Source organism: Procambarus clarkii, chromosome 59, assembly GCF_040958095.1.
Source record: "Procambarus clarkii isolate CNS0578487 chromosome 59, FALCON_Pclarkii_2.0, whole genome shotgun sequence".
Lineage (NCBI taxonomy): Eukaryota > Metazoa > Arthropoda > Malacostraca > Decapoda > Cambaridae > Procambarus > Procambarus clarkii.
Window position 1 is genome coordinate 22,429,326 of NC_091208.1, and position 19,136 is coordinate 22,448,461.

A 19,136-nucleotide genomic window follows, 5' to 3' on the forward strand; every position below is an offset into this window, starting at 1 on the left:
GTCTTACTTTGGGGTTTTAATATTAATACAAAGAAAGCAAAGGGGTGTCCTTAATTATCGATAACATTAACCTTTACCTTTCTAATGCTATAACGAGTTCTATGTGAAGCACAGTATCAAAGGCTTTACTAAAGTCAAGGTATATATAATGTCATAATACTTTTCGTTATTTGCTGCTAGAAATATGCTGGAAAGAATGAGAGTAAATAACACCATTAAACACATGAAATGATGAATGAGACTAAACTTGTTCAACACGAGCAGGCTTTAGTTAAACCATGTTATGAGGCCTTTAACTAGATTGAAGGTTGAAATACGGGACCAAAGAGCTGAAGCTCAACCTTCGCAGGTACAACTATATGCAATCCCCGTGGCGCAGTGGTAACGGGGAGGATTGACTGGGCGCCAATCCCAAACTATACGCCTCTGTTTTTTGTTTTTTATTTATTTATATATACAAGAGTTCTTACTTTCTTGTAAGAATCGTGTTCATTCAGCACGATTTGGCGGGTGGTATTCCAAAGACAATTAAGATTAAGAACCTGCCCGAAACGCTATGCAGGCTAGTTGCTTTACAAGAATGTAACAATGTACTGTATATACATAAATAAAAAAATGAGTACCAAACATTATTATTATTAGTAGTAGTAGTAGCAGTAGTAATAGTAGTAATAGTAGTAGTAGTAACTAGCAATTAGTAATTAATAAGTATTGGGTGATTGGGTTGAAGTGAGTGGCGAGAATGATCGCCAGAAGCGTTCGCTGCCTGACCCTCCGAGGGGACCCCAGAGGACCCAGGGCGCGGGGTTAGTGCCTTGTTTTGTTGTTGTTTGTCATTAGTAATGGCTTCATAGGAGCAGGTAATGGGGTTGACCACGCCTGGGGTTGACGGGGCGAGTGGTGGGGAGGCAGTAGAGGGGTGAACCCTGCTGGGGTGACAGGTCAGTAGGGTTGCATCATTGCAATGACATGACCGTCATTATGATGCAATGGACACATTATACAGGTTTGTAAGTACACGAATGTGTACAAGAATGTAAGAACTCTTGTATATATAAGTAAATAAATACAATAAAAGGTTGGTGTCCAACAGTATCAATAATTAACCAGTGGTAACCCAATTATGTCATCGTGATGTCACACACCTGGCAGAAAATATATACTGTACATTAAAAATATTAAGTGTATATTATTGTTAGGTTAAGATAAGAAGGGAGAAGAGTGAGAATGTGTTGGGGGGGGGGGGGGGGCGAGAGAAGAAGAAAATAGGGGGGGGGGGAAGAGACCCGGGTACAGCCGGGTACCACATCTAGTGCCGTATATCAAACAAATGTCAATAATATGAGTAGAACAAATATACTAAATTCACATATAGTTAAGATGCCTAAAGGTTACATTCCACCATGGGTCGTTATAAAGCCGAGTGTTGATGATTTCCACCCTTTCCAAAACATCCTTTCGCGAGGTTCGTATCCTGGCCGGGGAGGATTTACTGGGCGCAAATCCTTAACTGTAGCCTCTGTTTAACTCAACAGTAAAATGGGTACTTGGTTGTTAAATGATTTTTCATGGGGTCGTATTCCAGGGAACATAGGATTAAGAATTTGCCTGAAACGCTTCACATTCTAGTGGCTGTACAAGAATGTAAGAACTCTTGTATATATAAGAAAAAAAAAAAAGGTCCAAGAGGAGCCATAATGTTTTCACCCTTATGTCTGTTAGTGTGTGTGGGCTTATTGTTTATTATGTGCTATGATGCTGTATATATATATTGTCAAGCCTGTCTTAACATTTACAGACATTTTTTGTTTTTGTAGTTGTGGGGAGTATTTAATGTAAGCAGTCCTGTAATGTGGAGGGGAGAATTATGATCCAACAAAATTGTGGTGAGGCATACTAGTAATAATAGGCTAGGTAGCACAGAACACCTCTCAGACATGTAATAGCTGGAAACAATGTCATCTATTAATTAAATCTTACTTCTTTCTAGATTCATCATGGGAAGCCAAGAGACAGAATGTTCTCAGTGGGAACACTTGCCCTCTGAAACCAGAAATACAAATGGGGCTGTAAGCGTGCAGGCAATTTCAGATGTGCAGTCAAATGAAGAGCAGGATTCTGCTTCAGAAATGAAGATGAGCTTGATGCCATCTAATAACATCCTTCGCAACTTGCTAAGTGGAGGAGGGGAAAGTAACAACATGGCTGCAATCGGTAATAAAAGTTCAGTAGCTCAGGAACTTCAGGATCAGGACGATGAGCTGAGAGCCCTTGGGATCTCGGTTGTGGATCAGCTGTCACTGGAACGTGACGTGGAAGCAGCAGTAAGTTCAGTCCTGTTGTTGAGGTCACTTTGCTATCTAATGTTGTCATTGTGAGTTATTTCTATGCCTTGCTTTATACCAAGCTTTACAAGAATTGCATTATATACTGTTAATATGCATACAGCATAATCTTGTTTTACAACTTCCTTGAAAGGGTCAAGCTTTACATACATACATACTCAGGATGGCCTAGAAGCTACATTATCATAATACTATTTTATGTAATTCATTTTGTACATAGGTATAATATATATTATCATGGGGTAAAGGGAGACATTTATGCAGAGAAAATAAAAGACGAACATGGAAAGTAAATGATATTCAAAATACCATTTTCTTTCCCATGTGTAGACGAGGAGTCACAATAACATGGCTGAAATATGTTGACCAAACCCCACACTAGAAAGGGAAAGGACGACGACGTTTCGGTCCGTCCTGGACCATTCTCAATCGACTTGAGAATGGTCCCGGACGGACCAAAACATCATCATCCCTTCACTTTCTAGTGTGTGGTCTGGTCAACAACTTCTTTCCCACGGTTTCCACACTCAACAGTATATTAAGAGTCAACAGCACCACACTACTAAGCAGAGCAGCATTTCATTACAAAAAAAAGTACAATTTTGTGTACTGTTGCAATAATTATTTATTTGGTATTTGCAGGTTGACAAAGCGGTTACCAAACACACTCGTAAGCAGAGGTTACAAATACTGAAGAAAGAAATCAAAGACATTCATATGAATGTCAAACAGGCAGACAACAAGTTACTTGAATTAAAAAATAGACTTGCAGGTATTTTTTTTGTTTTATTGATAGGTTTCTTCATAGATTTTGCAATATCCACAAAATTCATGAACGTTGACAGTTGAAATTCTTGGAGCAGTAGAAATAGATTTTGCTCAAGTTATGTTGTGCAATATATTAGGCAGTTACATTGTATCCAATATGGTCACACTTGAGACCTGTTAGTTACTAGCACTTTTTGATTGGAGTTCTGTTTTTTCCCACCTACTGTAAGAACAAATTAATATGCTGGCCATTTACTAGCCCAAATGAACTTTATAATTTCTCGGGTAGCACCTAAGGTGCCCAGGTAACATCCAGGGCATTCAAATAGTAGTCACTCAGGCAGCACTTAGGGCACTCAGGGAGCATTTAGGGCACACATGGAGCACCTAGGGCACACAGGGAGCACCTAGGGCATACAGGGAATACTTAGGGCACTCAGGCAGCACTTAGGGCACTCAGGGAGGACTTAGATCGCTCGAGCAACACTTAGGGCACTCAGGGAATACTAAAGGCACTCTGGGAACACTAAGGGCACTCAGGGAACACTTAGGGCACTCAGGCAGTAGTTAGAGGACTTAGGCAGCACTTAGGGCACTCAGGTGCGTATATTTAGGCGAGTAACGAGACAGAGACAGACAATAGATGGATGGATGGATAGATAGATAGATGGATAGTTAGATGAACAGCTGGGAGGCAGACAGACTCAGGCAATGCTGGGTATATATATACAATACTGTATATCCATGACAGTATTTTACCAGTTCAGATATTTGATATTTAGGAATGCGGCAGCGTGTTGTGGATCCTCGGATGACTATTGGTGTTGAAAAAGAAGTTAAAGATAAAGCTCGGGATCTTGGAGTCCTCAGGGCACGAGAAATATACCTTCGCCGGAAACTTTCATCTGCTGAAGTGAATGAGGAAGAGGTAAGGAGAATAGCGTACACAATCTTTCTTGTTTCTGTGACATTACCAAAAAAAAAAGGGAAGCGTTTCTGATTATTTTCCCATTCAGTGTTTTGCTAAGTTTGTAAGTGTCACTCATATAAATTACCATCAGATTTGTTTGAATATGGAAATGTGAAGTTGCTGCCACATTAATTATAAAATTTACTTAAAATTTAATTTTAATTTTAAAATTTATGTATGGCACAAGGGTGCCATACATTTGTAAGGAATTAATGTAAGAAATTGTGGAAGAAGTGTGCCCACAATTGAACAATGTTTGTGAATCCATCATCTGAAGTAGCTGAGATATAGATATACAGATAGGTTTTCAGCTGTGTATCTCTGACATCACTTGTAATTTCATCATGATATTTTTCAGCTTGATGATTATGACTTAGAAGATGGTGAAATATGTGATGATGACTGTGATGACATTGGGGAGGGTCAAATTGCACCAAGGTTGTCTGGAAATGAAAGGGCGAGACTAATTCGGGAAGGCCAGATGACACCCTTTGGGACAACAATGACCTCTGGGGCCAGCAGAACAGTGTCAGTCAGGCCAGGCCAAGCAGTAATGAAGGAGGGTAGAACAGTGTTAACCTCTCAAGAGAAATCAATAAAAAAAGGTCCAACCAAAGCAGAACTGATTAGTTCTGGAGAAATGACTCCATTTGGGACTGTTATCAAAATGTCCAATAACAACAGTGCTAAAACTCCAATAAGGTTTGTGGTTACTTTTTCCTTTTATGAAAGTTTGTTTTGTTATGCAATGCTATAAACTCTGTATTCTTACAATATTATATTCTACAGTTTGTGAAATGTTATTCATTGCTCTGAAGAGCTTTTGTTATAATACTATAATAATAATTTTATTTACAAGAAGGTACAATGGGTTTGTGAGATTACATAAGATTGGTATTTTTACATTCTTGCAAAGCCACTTACACGCATAGCGTTTCGGGCAGAAACGCTATTACAAAAAATAGAGCATGTTTAAGAGTTCATGGTGAATTAAGTGATTGGTTTGATATTAATTCATGAGCAAGTCAGGGCTGTGCTGTATCTCTCCACGATTGTTCAATTGATATATATATATAATCTATCTATCTATCCATCCATCCATTGACATGTGTAAGAGACCTTACACATGTCAAAGACCATTCACTTTTAAAAAAAGTGAATGTTGATTAAAACTGTATGATGGTGGTGCCAGACGGGAGGAAACTCTGTATAAATAATAAAGATAAACAGAGAAATCTAATAATGGGTTTGTATTCAATACCTAGGTTGTATAATAGGCAAAATTGAGTTTGTGCCAAAGAAGTTGAGAGAAGTGTAAATTGGTGAAGGAAAGTGGCTGTCTGGATGAAAACTGGTTAGGCAGGAGATAGGAATACAGCATTCGCAACCCATCCTCAGACCAAGTCCATCCCTTCCAGCAGTTGACCCCAAAGATGCACTCATAAATTTTAACATGCTATTCATTCTAAACAGGAATTTTCTCAAATATAAATTAATATTATTTAATATTACCATATTGTACATATTTAAGCACTGGTTAGGTTAGGTGTTTAGGTTCTGTTGGCGATTATTTGTATTGGTAGTATGTGGGTGAAGCATTTACAGCGTTGTTATTCAAACCAAATTCGTCAGTGAAGCACTTCTTCTGGAAGTGTGCGAAAGTCATCAGTTGAGTGGTGTGTAAACCGGTTTTCATTCATAAACAGGGGGTTTGGCGGGTGCATGAAATGGACTTTGGGTCTTTATTTGGAGGACAGGCTGGCATATGCAACTAGAGGACCCCAGAGACCAAAGCCATGAGTAGTTTCAAGGCGTTATATGACAGAGTACTGGGAAGAAAGGACACTACGAGTGTAACTCTCTTCCTGTAACTACACTTAAGTAATTAATAACTATGGAGTGGTAGTGCCTTGCCCTTATGTATGGCAGTGATATGTTGTGTGGTAGAAATGGACACTCAGAGGTGCATTTGTGGTGTTAGGAGGATAATCAGAGCAAGAAATACAAATGTCATCTAGACTTGCGAAGTGCCATATGGAAAGCAGAGTATATCAAGTTTGGTAGTACTGAATGAATGGATGATGAATGGTGAAGTGTGTCGTTAACAAATTTTTTTATTTATTTATTTATATATACAAGAGTTCTTACATTCTTGCACAGCCACTAGCATGCATAGCATTTTAGGCAAGTCCTTAATCCTAATTTTCACACACACACGCACACACACATCCCCAAGAAGCAACCCGTAGCAGCTGTCTAACTCCCAGGTACCTATTGACTGCTAGGTGAACAGGGCATCAGGGTGAAAGAAACTCTGCCCATTTGTTTCTGCCTCCACTGGGGATTGAACCTGGACCCTTAGAATTACGAACCCCGAGCGCTATCCACTCAGCCGTTGGGCCCCCTATTGAGGGAAATTGAGGGAAGGAGGAGTGGAAAGTCTAGAACAAGATTGAGACATGGTGTGGAAGCAGGAATTAAGAGTGAACATTGCACTGTCCTAATACATTTGAGAGATTAAAACACCTTTTCTTTCCATACAGATCGCCAGAGAAACTACAAGGAGGTTTTAGTGACTTTGAGAAATACCTAAAAGACCAGATTGATAGACAAAAGCAACACAGTCAAGCTAACAAAGGTAGTAGACCCAAAAAGTCTTCAGGAGACGCAAAATATGGTGTTCCAAAGAAGAGAAAACGAAAAATTAAGGAATATATTGGAAACTTTGACAATGAGGAGGTTGATGATGAGGAGGAGGATGATGGCACTTCACTCTCATCAATAAAGAAATGCGCTAAGGAAGGCTATGAATCAAAGCTCAATAAAATCCGAGATTTGGAAGAAAAAACAAAAAAGAGTGCGAAAAAAAATCCACTTAAAATGCATATATTACATCCAAAGAAGAAGAAGATTGAAAAAGTCTCGGGGAGCATAACCAGTTATTTGGAATCTGATCAGCTCAAGAGAACTCCTCGTAAAATTCTATCCGAGAGGGTCAGTTTAGGAGGAAGTGAGTCGGAAGACTTTGATGTTGAAAGTGGAAGTGGCTCTGAATATGTTCCATCAGACCAGGACATTCTTGAGGAAGATGGTGACTTATGGGATGAGAAGTCTAATGTTGAAAATGCTGACATTGACAAGAGAGAAAATCATCATAAAAAGAAATTGAGTAAAAGAATTAAAAAACTTAAAAAGAAAATTGACAAAGATGAAGATGAATGGTCAGAGGATGACATTCCAAAAAGCAAAGGGCAAAAGGTTTGCAAATCAAGAGATGATGGCAATTTAGATGAATATGTTAGAAGAATAGAAAATTGGAAGGAAGAAAGACTTAAAAGGAAACAAGATAAGATTTTGCGAGGAGAGGATTTGGATTCAGAGGAGGAGGAGGAGGAAGGTTACGAGGAATTTGATGGGGGTTTCAAAATTCCATTACTAATTTGGAATAAACTTTACAAATACCAGCGGACTTGTGTGAAATGGCTTTGGGAACTTCACATGCAGAGTTGCGGAGGGATCCTTGGGGATGAAATGGGACTTGGCAAAACTATCCAGATAATAGCCTTTTTGGTTGGATTATCTTATTCCCGCTTGACTAGCCGTCAAGCACCATGGAAGGGCCTGGGTCCTGTGTTGATAGTGTGCCCAGCTACAGTGCTTCACCAGTGGGTGAAGGAGTTCCATAAGTGGTGGCCACCATTCAGAGTTGCGGTTTTGCATGAGTCGGGAACTTTCATTGGAACCAGGTCTGCTCTTATACATAATATTAATAGGTTAGTAGCTTGGTGTATATGTATATACAGTATAGTATATGTATATATACATATTAACAGTTGAGTACAATATATATATATATATGTATGTATGTATATATGTATATATATATATATATATGAATATATACTGTACCTGTACTGTATTTTCTATTTAAAATAATTTTGTATTTCTGCTAATAATTACAAATTCTAAATTAATTTTTTTAGGATATTACAGGTATATAGGATCACAAACTGATCCTCCAATGTTCATGAATGTAATTAAGTCATAAAAAGGAATAATTTCAATGGAACAATGAAGTTAACTCCAAACTCACCAAATTTTGACAACCTGCTCATATATGGTAGTCTGAATTATTAAGAATCAAATATACTGTATTAATTAAATTGTTTCAGAATAGATAAGGAAAATGAATAGACAAAAATATGTTGATGTAATGCACTTTCCTCTTTATTACAACTTATAGCAGACTTCAATTATAAATATAACACACTAGCCACACAAATTTTGACAAATATAGTTACTTACATGAAAAACCCAAATTGGTAGCCAGGTCCTGGGCCACATTACATTGAATGTAATACTAATCCCAAAGTATTAACATAAGAAGCTTTCATATCTATCTGTAATACATATTATAATCCTAAGAAAAGGTTGCAAAAGTAGAATAGTAGTTAGTAGTAGCAATGTATTCATTTCCCATTGATTGTAGGTATGAAGGCATCCTAGTGACATCTTACACCGGGGCACGGGACCAGCTGGAGACAATGCTACAGTACAGTTGGCATTACATTATTCTTGATGAAGGACACAAGATTCGCAACCCAGAAGCACAGATTACTGTTGCTCTAAAAAGATTCCAATGTCCTCACAGGCTAATTCTCTCTGGTATGTATTGGACGACATTTTGAGGATGTAATTTTCGTGGCAGATACAATACCAAAAATTGTTAGGTGGCCCGAGTTAATTGACTATTAATTGTAGATATGAAAACTTGATTAGCACCGAATATTATGAGCAGTGTACTACTCACAAATAGTATAGAAACTACCGGTGGCGGCTCGTAGCAACATAGAATGGAGGGAATGCATCACTATCATATAAAGACTTTTTGTTATGACACATTAGTTAGTTGTTATTATTCTAGTGTGAGCTTGAGGGAGTCATAAACCTGGCAGTGAGTGTCAGGGGGGACTGCAGCTCAGCAGCTCCTATGGGCGAGCCGCCACTGAAAACTACAGTATTGTATATATATTTGATGGGGTAGGCCTCTGTGCTGCACATCTGATTAGAAGCTATATTTGTGAGTATTACCTAATTTAGAGTTATGACTTCACAGGTTCACCAATTCAAAACAGCTTGAAGGAGTTGTGGTCACTATTTGACTTCGTATTTCCGGGTAAGCTGGGAACATTGCCAGTATTCCTGCAGCAGTTTGCAGTACCCATCACCCAAGGAGGCTATGCTAATGCTTCCAAGCTAGAGGTATACTTTACCTCATAATCTGGTATATTTTTGCCATGAATATATTGATGTTAGTATTGTATAATAACAAGTTTGCAATGTACAGCATATTAATCTATAAATACAGTAAATCTTTTGTATCCTATGAAGAACTCCTCCATAGTATAAACAAGGAACTTAATAACTATTGTTTACATTCATGCTTGGTAATTCGTTATATATCAGGGTACTCGTTTCCAATCCTTCCTTTAGGTTATCTTAAATGTTAGGGACATATTTGTTTTCCTACATATTAATTCACATTTCTTGGAGGAAGACAACTTTTGTGTCTGAGTAAGAGCTAGACCAGTGTGCACAACTTTTCATTTTGGGGATGTTTAGAACAGACATAAATGTTCAGGGAAGGTTATATATTTGACATTTTTCAGTGATCACGGAAGTACTGTATAAGGCATAAAAACTATTCTAGTGGCAAATTTGTTTCATTTTAATGTATTTAATGTAATTATTGTTCATTGTAGGTACAGACAGCATTTAAATGTGCCTCTGTGCTGCGTGACACCATCAACCCGTATTTGCTTCGCAGGATGAAAAATGACGTTAGAAACCATCTCAACTTGCCAGACAAAAATGAACAGGTAAAAATTTTCTTCTGTATTAAAATTAAAGGGGTTGTACTAAGTACGACAAGTAGTTTACCCAAGTTTACTGACAGCTATACTGTCTTTAGTTGTGCTGTTGGCAGACAGGAAAACCCGAGTGTTTGAGGTCTTTTTTAAAGTTGAGAACTGTTATATAGGTATAATAACAAACAAGAAGCAAAGGTTTTATAATAAAGGTTTGTTCAGTGTATGTAAGGTAGGCTGCTCCATTATTTAAAACATTGAAAATCATATTTATGTTTTTCGGTGGTAGAACGGATCTATTTGATTACCATTAATGTCAATGGGGACATTCATTTTGTATGACGTCCATTTCACATGACGATGACAGCGCCGGAACGGATTAAATTCGTTATTAGAGGTACCACTGTATTATTACTGTATCCCGTTCCCCATCTATAAGGGTAGAGAGGCATGAGCCTGGTTTATGGAGCAGTATATGATACAGAAAGTGAAGGATGCTACAAAATTATTCTTGTCCATTCATCATTGTTCTACCCTCTACAATACATAGCATCATGGCTAACCATGCACCATCATACTCCAGAAAATTATTTGCAGCAGGGCCTCACCACTTTGAGACTAGATGTACAGTACTCCTCGTGAGTTGTCATATACAGTTTGAAAAGTTCCCCGATGTACTAGTGTGGAATGTTCACTTGCACTGACTGCACAAAATTCTAACCTGAAGTACACGTTTCTGCCCAAAACACTCTCGGTGTTAGTGACTTTGCAAGAATGTAATAATACCAATATTATGTAATCTCACATTGTACCTTGTAAATAAACTAAATAAGTAAATAGTAGGATTTTGTCTAAGGGAATAACTGAGGAGCTTGGGGGGGGGGGGTGGAAGGATAGGTCACAAGAACAAATTCACAAGGGCCATGACAAGGATTTGTTCATTTGATGCATAACACTATTGTGATTTGTGTGTAATAGGTCATAAGACATTACAGTATTAATTTACCTCAGCTGTGCTGCAGGTGTTTCTTCACTACTCTCATGTCAGAAAGATAGTTTTTTAAGATTTGTTTAAAGATACAATATTCCCTACTTTAAAATTTAATTACCACATATAATATTTTTTTATTGAAAATATTTTTTGGTTCTCTTCAGTTCTCATATAATTACCTTATCTTCCTTGAACAGTATATGCCATTGATTTGTTTGTTGGTCAACTAATCAGAGTATTTTGAACTGTGTTGTTTAAAGATCCATTAGATGGGCTTTCTTGAAGGGAGATTCTATTATATTTATTGGTAAATAGAGTTGTACAGCAAGCACTGAGACATGCCATGTTGTATCTGGTTCTTAACAGGTGCTCTTTTGTGGACTGAGTGAGGAGCAGAGGAAAATATACAGAGAGTACATTGAGGGGGATCAAGTGAAACGCATACTGGGTGGCAGAATGAAGGTAAGAGTGTAAAAATCCTCTGAAATGTGTTCAAGTGTTATGGTGGGGTGTCAGTTCATCTGAGCTATTGTATATGGGAATTTGTTAGGTAATGGTATTTGAGGTTTTGTCTTGAGAGCTAAACCACACATCAGAAGATAAGACAACAATGTTTCTGTCTGTCCTGGACTAATATCAAGTCAATTGTGATAATGGACCTAGACGGACCGAAAATGCCGTCATCTCATATCTTCTGGTCTGTGGTTTAGTTGTCTTATCTTCAAGCCACGTTATTGTGACTCATCGTCTTGACTACTTCAAACTTTGTATTACTCTAATACAGTTGAAGATTTAGGCAGATATCTTGGTATAGTGTATATGAAGTGAAAGTTGTATATTATTTCAGGTTTTTGTTGGGTTGATTAATCTTCGCAAAATTTGCAACCACCCAGACCTTTACACAGGAGGTCCACACACCTTTGATGACAATTATGATTTTAATCTTCAGGTAAATACAACTTTGCTGTCTTCAGTCTTCACCTAGTAATTCTTTTGTCGATAAAAATTACAAGTAAATTTTTACCAAATGTACAATTTAATAAATGGACTATTACGTAATGTTAAAATTATCCATACTCCCGTTACTCCAACAGCCAGAGCTAAAATATGGTTGGTGGGCACGGTCTGGAAAGATGCACGTGTTGCACTCCGTTCTGCACTTATGGCTACGTCAAGGTCATCGGGTGCTGCTCTTCACACAGTCACGGCAGATGATGTGCATTCTTGAGAAATTCCTTATGGATGAACATTATTGCTACTTGAAGATGGATGGGTAAGATTCTATTATTCTAATTTGTGAATATTGTACTAATGTAAATTTCACTATTCCCAGGACGATGTTTCACAAGTGACTTTGATGATGTCAAACCATAGATCTTGAAAATGTCTTCAAAACTTCAAAAACTTCACTATTTGTGATTAGTGTACTGTAGCTATACATAGAATTTTTAACCAGTGTAAATTCTACAAACTTCAGAAGTTCTACTGTACAACCTTTTAATTGCAGAGTAATATTTCACTGAATTTTTAATAAATCTCTAATATGTTCCCAACTTACATTTCCAAAGATTCCGCAGTGGAAAGTCCCAAAGACATTTGCAGAATTTAGCCTAGAAATGTTCTCTCTTTTTTTTTTCATCTGGGAATTATTTATTTCTTAGCTTTATTAGGATAGTAAATTTGTTCCAAATATATCTTAGTCATTGTTAAGGGGAGAGATTTAGTTGTCAGCCATATAATGTCGAACACTATTTCGTTCATCACTTACTGTGTTGTATAGTTGACGTTACATGTGTCGGCCCCAATTTCAGCGTCAAATTTATACATAATCAACATTATTACTGTTTCAGTTTATATAGTGCATTTAACTTTTACAAATTCTGTACATTATATACATATAAATATATTATAGTCTTATTATTTACAGATTATAACACAATAGTTACAGTATCACTATTTTCAGAACAACATCTGTGTCCTCTCGCCAGCCTTTGATTGAGAAGTTCAACAATGACCCTTCATACTTCGTATTTCTCTTGACAACTCGTGTGGGTGGGCTTGGGATTAATCTGACAGGAGCCGATAGAGTTGTAATATTTGACCCAGACTGGAATCCATCAACAGACTCTCAAGCTAGGGAACGTGCTTGGAGGATTGGACAGTTACGTCATGTTACCATCTATCGGTAAGGCTCTGCAGTTATGTACCATAACTCGATTCTGTTTTAACTAATAATCACTTTATGAAGCTTAAAAGTTACTTTTGAAATAAGAAGTATATGGATGATAATCCATATGCCTCATGTAATAATCCATTACATGAGGCAGCTATTAATTTGTTTTAATATAGTTACTCTGCAAAATTATAGGTGTAAACTCTAAAAATTCTGTAGATACCCCTGAAAGTTATAAATAGCAGTAACTAATACAAGCAACAGTAATTATTACAAAATGCTTCATTAATATTGTATTGGATCCCTACAGTTGCATATACTCTATAAATATATTTCTTTTAGGTACTGTATTTCCAGTAGGGATAGTTATTGGTTGTAATTATTATTTTTCCCCATGCAAGGTTTCTATGTAATATTTTGAGAATGCCACATCACTTTTTTTTTGAAAGGGGGGGGTTAAAATTAAAATTTGAGCTGCCTATTAATATTGGGCAGTATAACCTCTGAAAGACATTTTTATCAGTACTGGAGTATGTTAGTTTAGTTGGAAGAAAGTGCTAAAGATTATAATGTTTGGGGTACAGTATTTATCCAAGAGTTTATCAACAGTGTTGGCCTACATGTTTGCAATATAGTATTAGCTGGATCTGACCTATATTTATAAGAATATTGTATATCACAATACTGATTTTAAATAATATAATAATAATATTGTTTGTACAGTACCATGAGATATGCTAGCATAGAAGACCAGGGATACCTTTCACAATTTCAAAATACAGTACTGTACTATGTCCAGTTATCTGTGAAAGCAACTCGCCAAATTGAGGTACTGTATGCACACTGCAATGGTATAGACTTGTAAAATTGGCAAACAGTACTATACAGAGTACAGTACAGTTTATTCAGACCAGTTTTGCCATAATGAGGTCATTTAGTGACAATTTCAATTGGTGTTCTATTGTTCTATAGCAAATACTCATGTCATCTATAGATAACATGCTTGTATTTGAATGTAAAAAGTTGAAGAAACTGGTAATAAAATAGGCAGAACCAGATTGTGTGTGGAGAAAGATCGAGGTATGCATGTAAAGATTCACAAGCAGCAAACAACGAATGTGACAATGAAAGGAGCGTATTAGGAGGCATGAAGGAGTGACATTATAACATGGAGGACTTGACGAGTAAAATGGTAAATATATTACTGTAGGTAATGTTAGTATGGTTGTAGTAGTTTTCTGTAATAATACAAGTGTTGTAAGGGCACGAGCTTCCAAGCTGTATCCTAGAGTACAAGCTATTGAAACCCATCCTTACTGCTTAGAGATTAAAAGGTCACTAGGGTCTGTGTTATGCTAATTCTAACAGTAATCTAATAATCAATGTACCTGGGCAGACACTTTTCACCCATAGGACAAACAGGGGAAATGATGGTCTTTTTATCTCTGCAAGGGATTTTATTTCTAGTTCTTAAAAGTTACTTTATGAGGTTGATTTCTGGAGTTTAAACACGCACTCAGCAGTACTTGCTTTGGGATGGGCAGAATCAAAACACTTAAAACCAGCCAACCACAACTTAGTTATGAGTATCCTACACATAACTCTTAAATAAAGAGCACCACAGGTACTTCAACATCTTTGCACTTATAGTTTTGTTGAAAACCACCAAGCATCTCCTAATGTCGAGTAGTCCTCTCTACCACTACCAGCAAAGTGAAAACAACTTAAATATATCTTAATCATCGGTGCGCTTCTCTGTCCAACCACCAGCATTCCAATAGTTTCTTTTCAAATCGTATCCCCAATGTATTCATTTCTTTCTTATTGAGTTCCAAACTAGTTTCCAAAATATAACACTGATTTTTATACATATTTTCCAATCACTGAATGTACTTGAGACCACAGTATTTATATTCCTTTATTGAATTGATGTTTATATTTTTTTTTAGAGGGGAAACGTCCTCACACTGTGACAATGTACTGCGCATGTGCAGAACTAGCCACTGCACTGGTGGGAATTCCTAATGTCTTTCCCTTACACAGTTGAGTAAACACTAACATGTTCTTCCAAAAAGGACTCCTTCCTTAGTGTGGAATGTATCATGAAAGAATGGATGTTGCCTCAAGATGGCATTGCAAGATATGATTGAAGAGTATTGTACAATGCTTCCCTACCCCAGGTAAGTGTATTTTCAACCAACCCAGAGTTGACAACCCTAAACCTCATCTAGTGTAGTCTCTTGATCCTGAAAGATAGATTTAATCTGTTTATTCATGCACATATCCTATTTGCAGATTAGTGACAGCTGGTACAATTGAGGAGAAAATCTATCACAGGCAAATTTTTAAGCAGTTTCTAACAAACCGTGTTCTCAAGGACCCCAAACAGCAGCGGTTCTTCAAGACAAATGACTTGTATGAACTGTTCTCTTTAAATGAAGGCGATAAAGAGAAAACAGAATCTTCCGCCATATTTGCTGGCACTGGCTCGGAAATAAAAGTGGAACTCAAAGAAAAAACAAGCAATGTACAGACTCGACCATCTGGAGCTCTGTCTAATAATAAATCTGGAAGTCATCAGAGAATGGAAGCCAGAACCGAGAAAGCACCTTCAAGACAACTTAATAATAATCAAATAGAATATGAAAACAAGAAAATCAAATTCGAAGAAAGGTCAAGTGATAAGAACAAAGAACAGGGTAGTGTTGCACAAAATACCAAGATGGAACAAATGAGAGAACTTGCAAAGCGCCTAAGCCAGAAAATTGGAGTTAAAGTTTTGCCAAAACAGGAAAAACAAAAAACAGAGGAACAAGAAGGAAATTCAAAAGCTGAAATAGCTAACGCTAGTGACAGTTCAGTGAACGATGTGGATAGTGTTAAGGGAAAAAATCAAATAGTCATAGGGGAAGATGTGCAAAAGGCAGAATTGCACAATATGATGCAGGCCAAAACTACGGAGGCAGCACCAGTATTTACAAAAGATCCATGTGAAGTTAGTACAAGTAATTTGGAGAATACATGTATTACATTAAATTGTGACATCAAGGATAGTGAGGATTTGAGCAATGCTTCTGTAAAGTTTAGTACAGAGATGAACAAAAATGCAAGTACATTTTCAGATAATAGTCACAAAATGCACAAAGCTGTAATCAACAGTGACATTAAAGGCAAGGATGTCTGTCAGCCAGGTGGACTTAAATGTACAAGCAACTCGGGTATGTTAATCTCAGAAATACCCGAGAAGCATAAAAAGAAGCATAAGAAAAAAGACAAACACAGAGAAAGAGAAAAAAAAGAATATATTAAAAAGAAAGGTCGAAAGTTTGAAGGAGAACGCATAGAATTCTTGGTTAAGAAAAGAGCTTACCGTAAAACGGAGGAGGAGGAAGAGGCAGAAAAGAAAAGTGCAATGTCACAGGATCAATACGTGTTGGAAAAATTATTCCGAAAATCAGGTGTTCACACAGCACTGAGTCACGACGCTATCTTGAGCAACGACGACCCTGATTATTTGCTCCTGGAGGGGGAGGCAGAGCGTGTTGCCAAGGAAGCGGTGAAAGCTGTGAGAGCATCTCGGGCACAGTGTTTCAGACCTCAACTTCCTGATGGTTCTTCACAGTCACTTAAAAGGAAACCTAAATTTGGGAATAAGAAAAGTACAATGTTTATGGATGTGGATAAAGATACAAGTGAGGGGAAGGAAAGAAAGAAAGATAAGAAAAGGCCGATGTTCAGTGGATGTATAGACGAGAGTGACGATGATGACACTTCAAACACAAATGATGGCAAGGAACTCGGTTCATTTAGCAAGCTGAAAAGTAAGGCCGAGGGATCAAGCGGTTTGTTGTCGTCTTCACAGCTTCTCTCTCGCATGCGTGAGAGAAACAAGGGCATTTCCACAGACTGTGATAATGATGACAGTGATTATGATCCTGAATACCCTTCAACGGCTACAGTCAGTATTGAAAGCATAGAACCGGAGATACAAAATAACATTGACATTTTAACAGACATTCGTAATTTTGTGGCATTTCAGGCTGAAGTTGATGGGAAAGCCTCGACTCAAGAAATCATAAACAGATTTAAAGACCGCTTGCCTCCTCAACAGACGCCATTCTTCAAAGCTCTTTTGACACAAATATGTGATTTTCATAGGGAAGTATCTGGGAAAGGAATCTGGTCTCTTAAAGGAGAATTTAGATAGCATACTGATAATTTTTTCCCCATTTTATAAAGAAAATTTTACTTTGGTTACTACCAGTATTCTTAATGCCTGGGCCAGAAAGTGAAAATTGAGACCATTCCATGAAAAAAGTGCAAAATCAGAATTTTAATTAACTTGTTTTTGTTTTTCTTGTCTTGCAGATTGTACAGTAAAATGAAATACAGTACAATACTACTTACAATAATTGGCTTAGTTCTACTATTATGAACTTTCAACCATTTTCTCATGGGAACTTCATACAGATGAGCATCCTGAAAAAACAAATCAAAGTTATTTCCTAATATATTTTTTAAGTAATTAAAAACCACTTTTAAAAAGTTGTGAATATGCAATTACAAATAAAGTATATTTTTTTAATAAACAGTATATTTTTCTTAATCTCAATGCCTTTTTTATACAGTATTATTAAATTAAATAAAAATAAACCCAAGTCTCACCCCCCCCCATCCCCCCCCTGATGACAGGACCAGTGCATTATCATAACCCCATTGTTTACTGAATGTAATATGTATAGAGTATTATCATCTATCTCATTTTTCATGCTGCCAGTACTTCTGAAAAGTTCTTCAACATGCCACTGGTATACGTTTTCTGATATTTGGCTGCTCAAGAACTCTTCGCTTCCCTGTTGCAGGTTTAACTGGAAGCTCATGGTGTGGTATTCTTGCTGGCCTGGGGCCAGATTCACGAAGCAGTTATGCAAGCACTTACGAACCTGGACATCTTTTCTTAATCTTTGGCGGCTTTATTTACAATTAATAAACACTTAATGAGCTCCAAAGCACCAGGAGGCTGTTTATAACAATAACAGTTGATTGGGAAGTTTTCATGCTTGTCAACCGTTTAATAAATGTAACAAAGCCGTCAAAGATTGAGGAAAGATGTACACGTTCGTAAGTACTTGCGTAACGGCTTCGTGAACCTGGCCCCTGGTTGCCAACTAAAGCAGCCGGATGCTTTGCCCAAGTTATTTCCAGTGGCAGTCTTGTGGCATTTGCTGCCTGCCCCATCACTGAGAAGAACTCTTCTCCCCCAAAGTTTGTTTTACATCTTTTGTGGTTCAATACTGTACTAGCATACTCTGTTCAATGTCCCAGATGACCACAGTGTTCACCAGGTGGTGTCAAGCCAGTCATGGCTTGTATCCCCTTGATTATTGGCGTGTTCCAATCTGGACTACAGGAATTGGAGGGGGTTCTGAGTGGGGCACCTCTGTTACCACCTTTGGACCAAATCTGGCTCCAAGGACTGTTTACTAAAGTGGTTATGCACAAGCTGAAACTTCACAACTTCAGATTCAGGCCTGCTGTAGAGATTGTCTGCTTGCTAGGGATTTGGATCTTCAGATTGTAGCCTGTCTTGGTTTCTTTGTGAACTATTGGAAATCCCAGCTGGTGCCATCCAGTCTCTGACTTAGTTAACGTTGACCTGAAATAGTAGAGCAGCCTAACCCCTCGCCTGATTTTGACATTAGCCCAGCTAGGTTCCCCATCCTCAATCGGTACAAGAAAAGTGCCAAACTTCTTGATGGAAGGTTTCATGACATGTCTCTGTTTTGCTGTTAATTTCATTGCATTTGGAGTTGGCTTGTTTTGCTGGCCATAGACCAGAATGGGATGGAGGTTCCCATAGTATCAGGATACAGCCACGTCATATTGTACAAATAATGCACATTCCTAGGTGCCTAGCCGTGTGTCATCCTAGACACTAAATATCTAACATGTGTATGGAAAAATAATTTACAAAGGTAAATGCAGTACATGTCCCTTTATCAATAACACAATGCTGAAGTCT

General features: G+C 37.5%; 1 protein-coding gene across 3 annotated transcripts; it reads left to right on the forward strand.

Annotated features, from left to right (window-relative positions):
- Window positions 1–720: 720 nt before the first annotated feature.
- On the forward strand, window positions 721–17,703 carry LOC123768167 (DNA excision repair protein ERCC-6). 3 transcript variants are annotated; one of them, XM_045758566.2, is made up of 14 exons: window positions 721–806; window positions 1,991–2,324; window positions 2,988–3,117; window positions 3,896–4,041; window positions 4,442–4,785; window positions 6,627–7,856; window positions 8,573–8,748; window positions 9,200–9,345; window positions 9,846–9,962; window positions 11,308–11,403; window positions 11,789–11,890; window positions 12,036–12,214; window positions 12,905–13,126; window positions 15,410–17,703. In XM_045758566.2, exons 2-14 carry the CDS (start codon window positions 1,998–2,000, stop codon window positions 17,319–17,321), a joined length of 5,127 nt encoding a protein of 1,708 aa, XP_045614522.2. In that variant the 5' UTR covers window positions 721–806; window positions 1,991–1,997; the 3' UTR covers window positions 17,322–17,703. The 3 variants fall into 3 exon arrangements, with proteins under 3 accessions (XP_045614522.2, XP_045614523.2, XP_045614521.2); XM_045758567.2 differs by having other exon boundaries at window positions 782–860; XM_045758565.2 differs by lacking the exon at window positions 721–806 and adding an exon at window positions 901–1,006.
- Window positions 17,704–19,136: the final 1,433 nt, after the last annotated feature.

Coding starts and splice junctions, on each gene's coding strand:
- LOC123768167 (XM_045758565.2), top strand. Junction 3,118..3,895: donor ATTAAAAAATAGACTTGCAG/GTATTTTTTTTG, acceptor TTTGATATTTAG/GAATGCGGCAGCGTGTTGTG. Junction 9,963..11,307: donor TGCCAGACAAAAATGAACAG/GTAAAAATTTTC, acceptor GGTTCTTAACAG/GTGCTCTTTTGTGGACTGAG.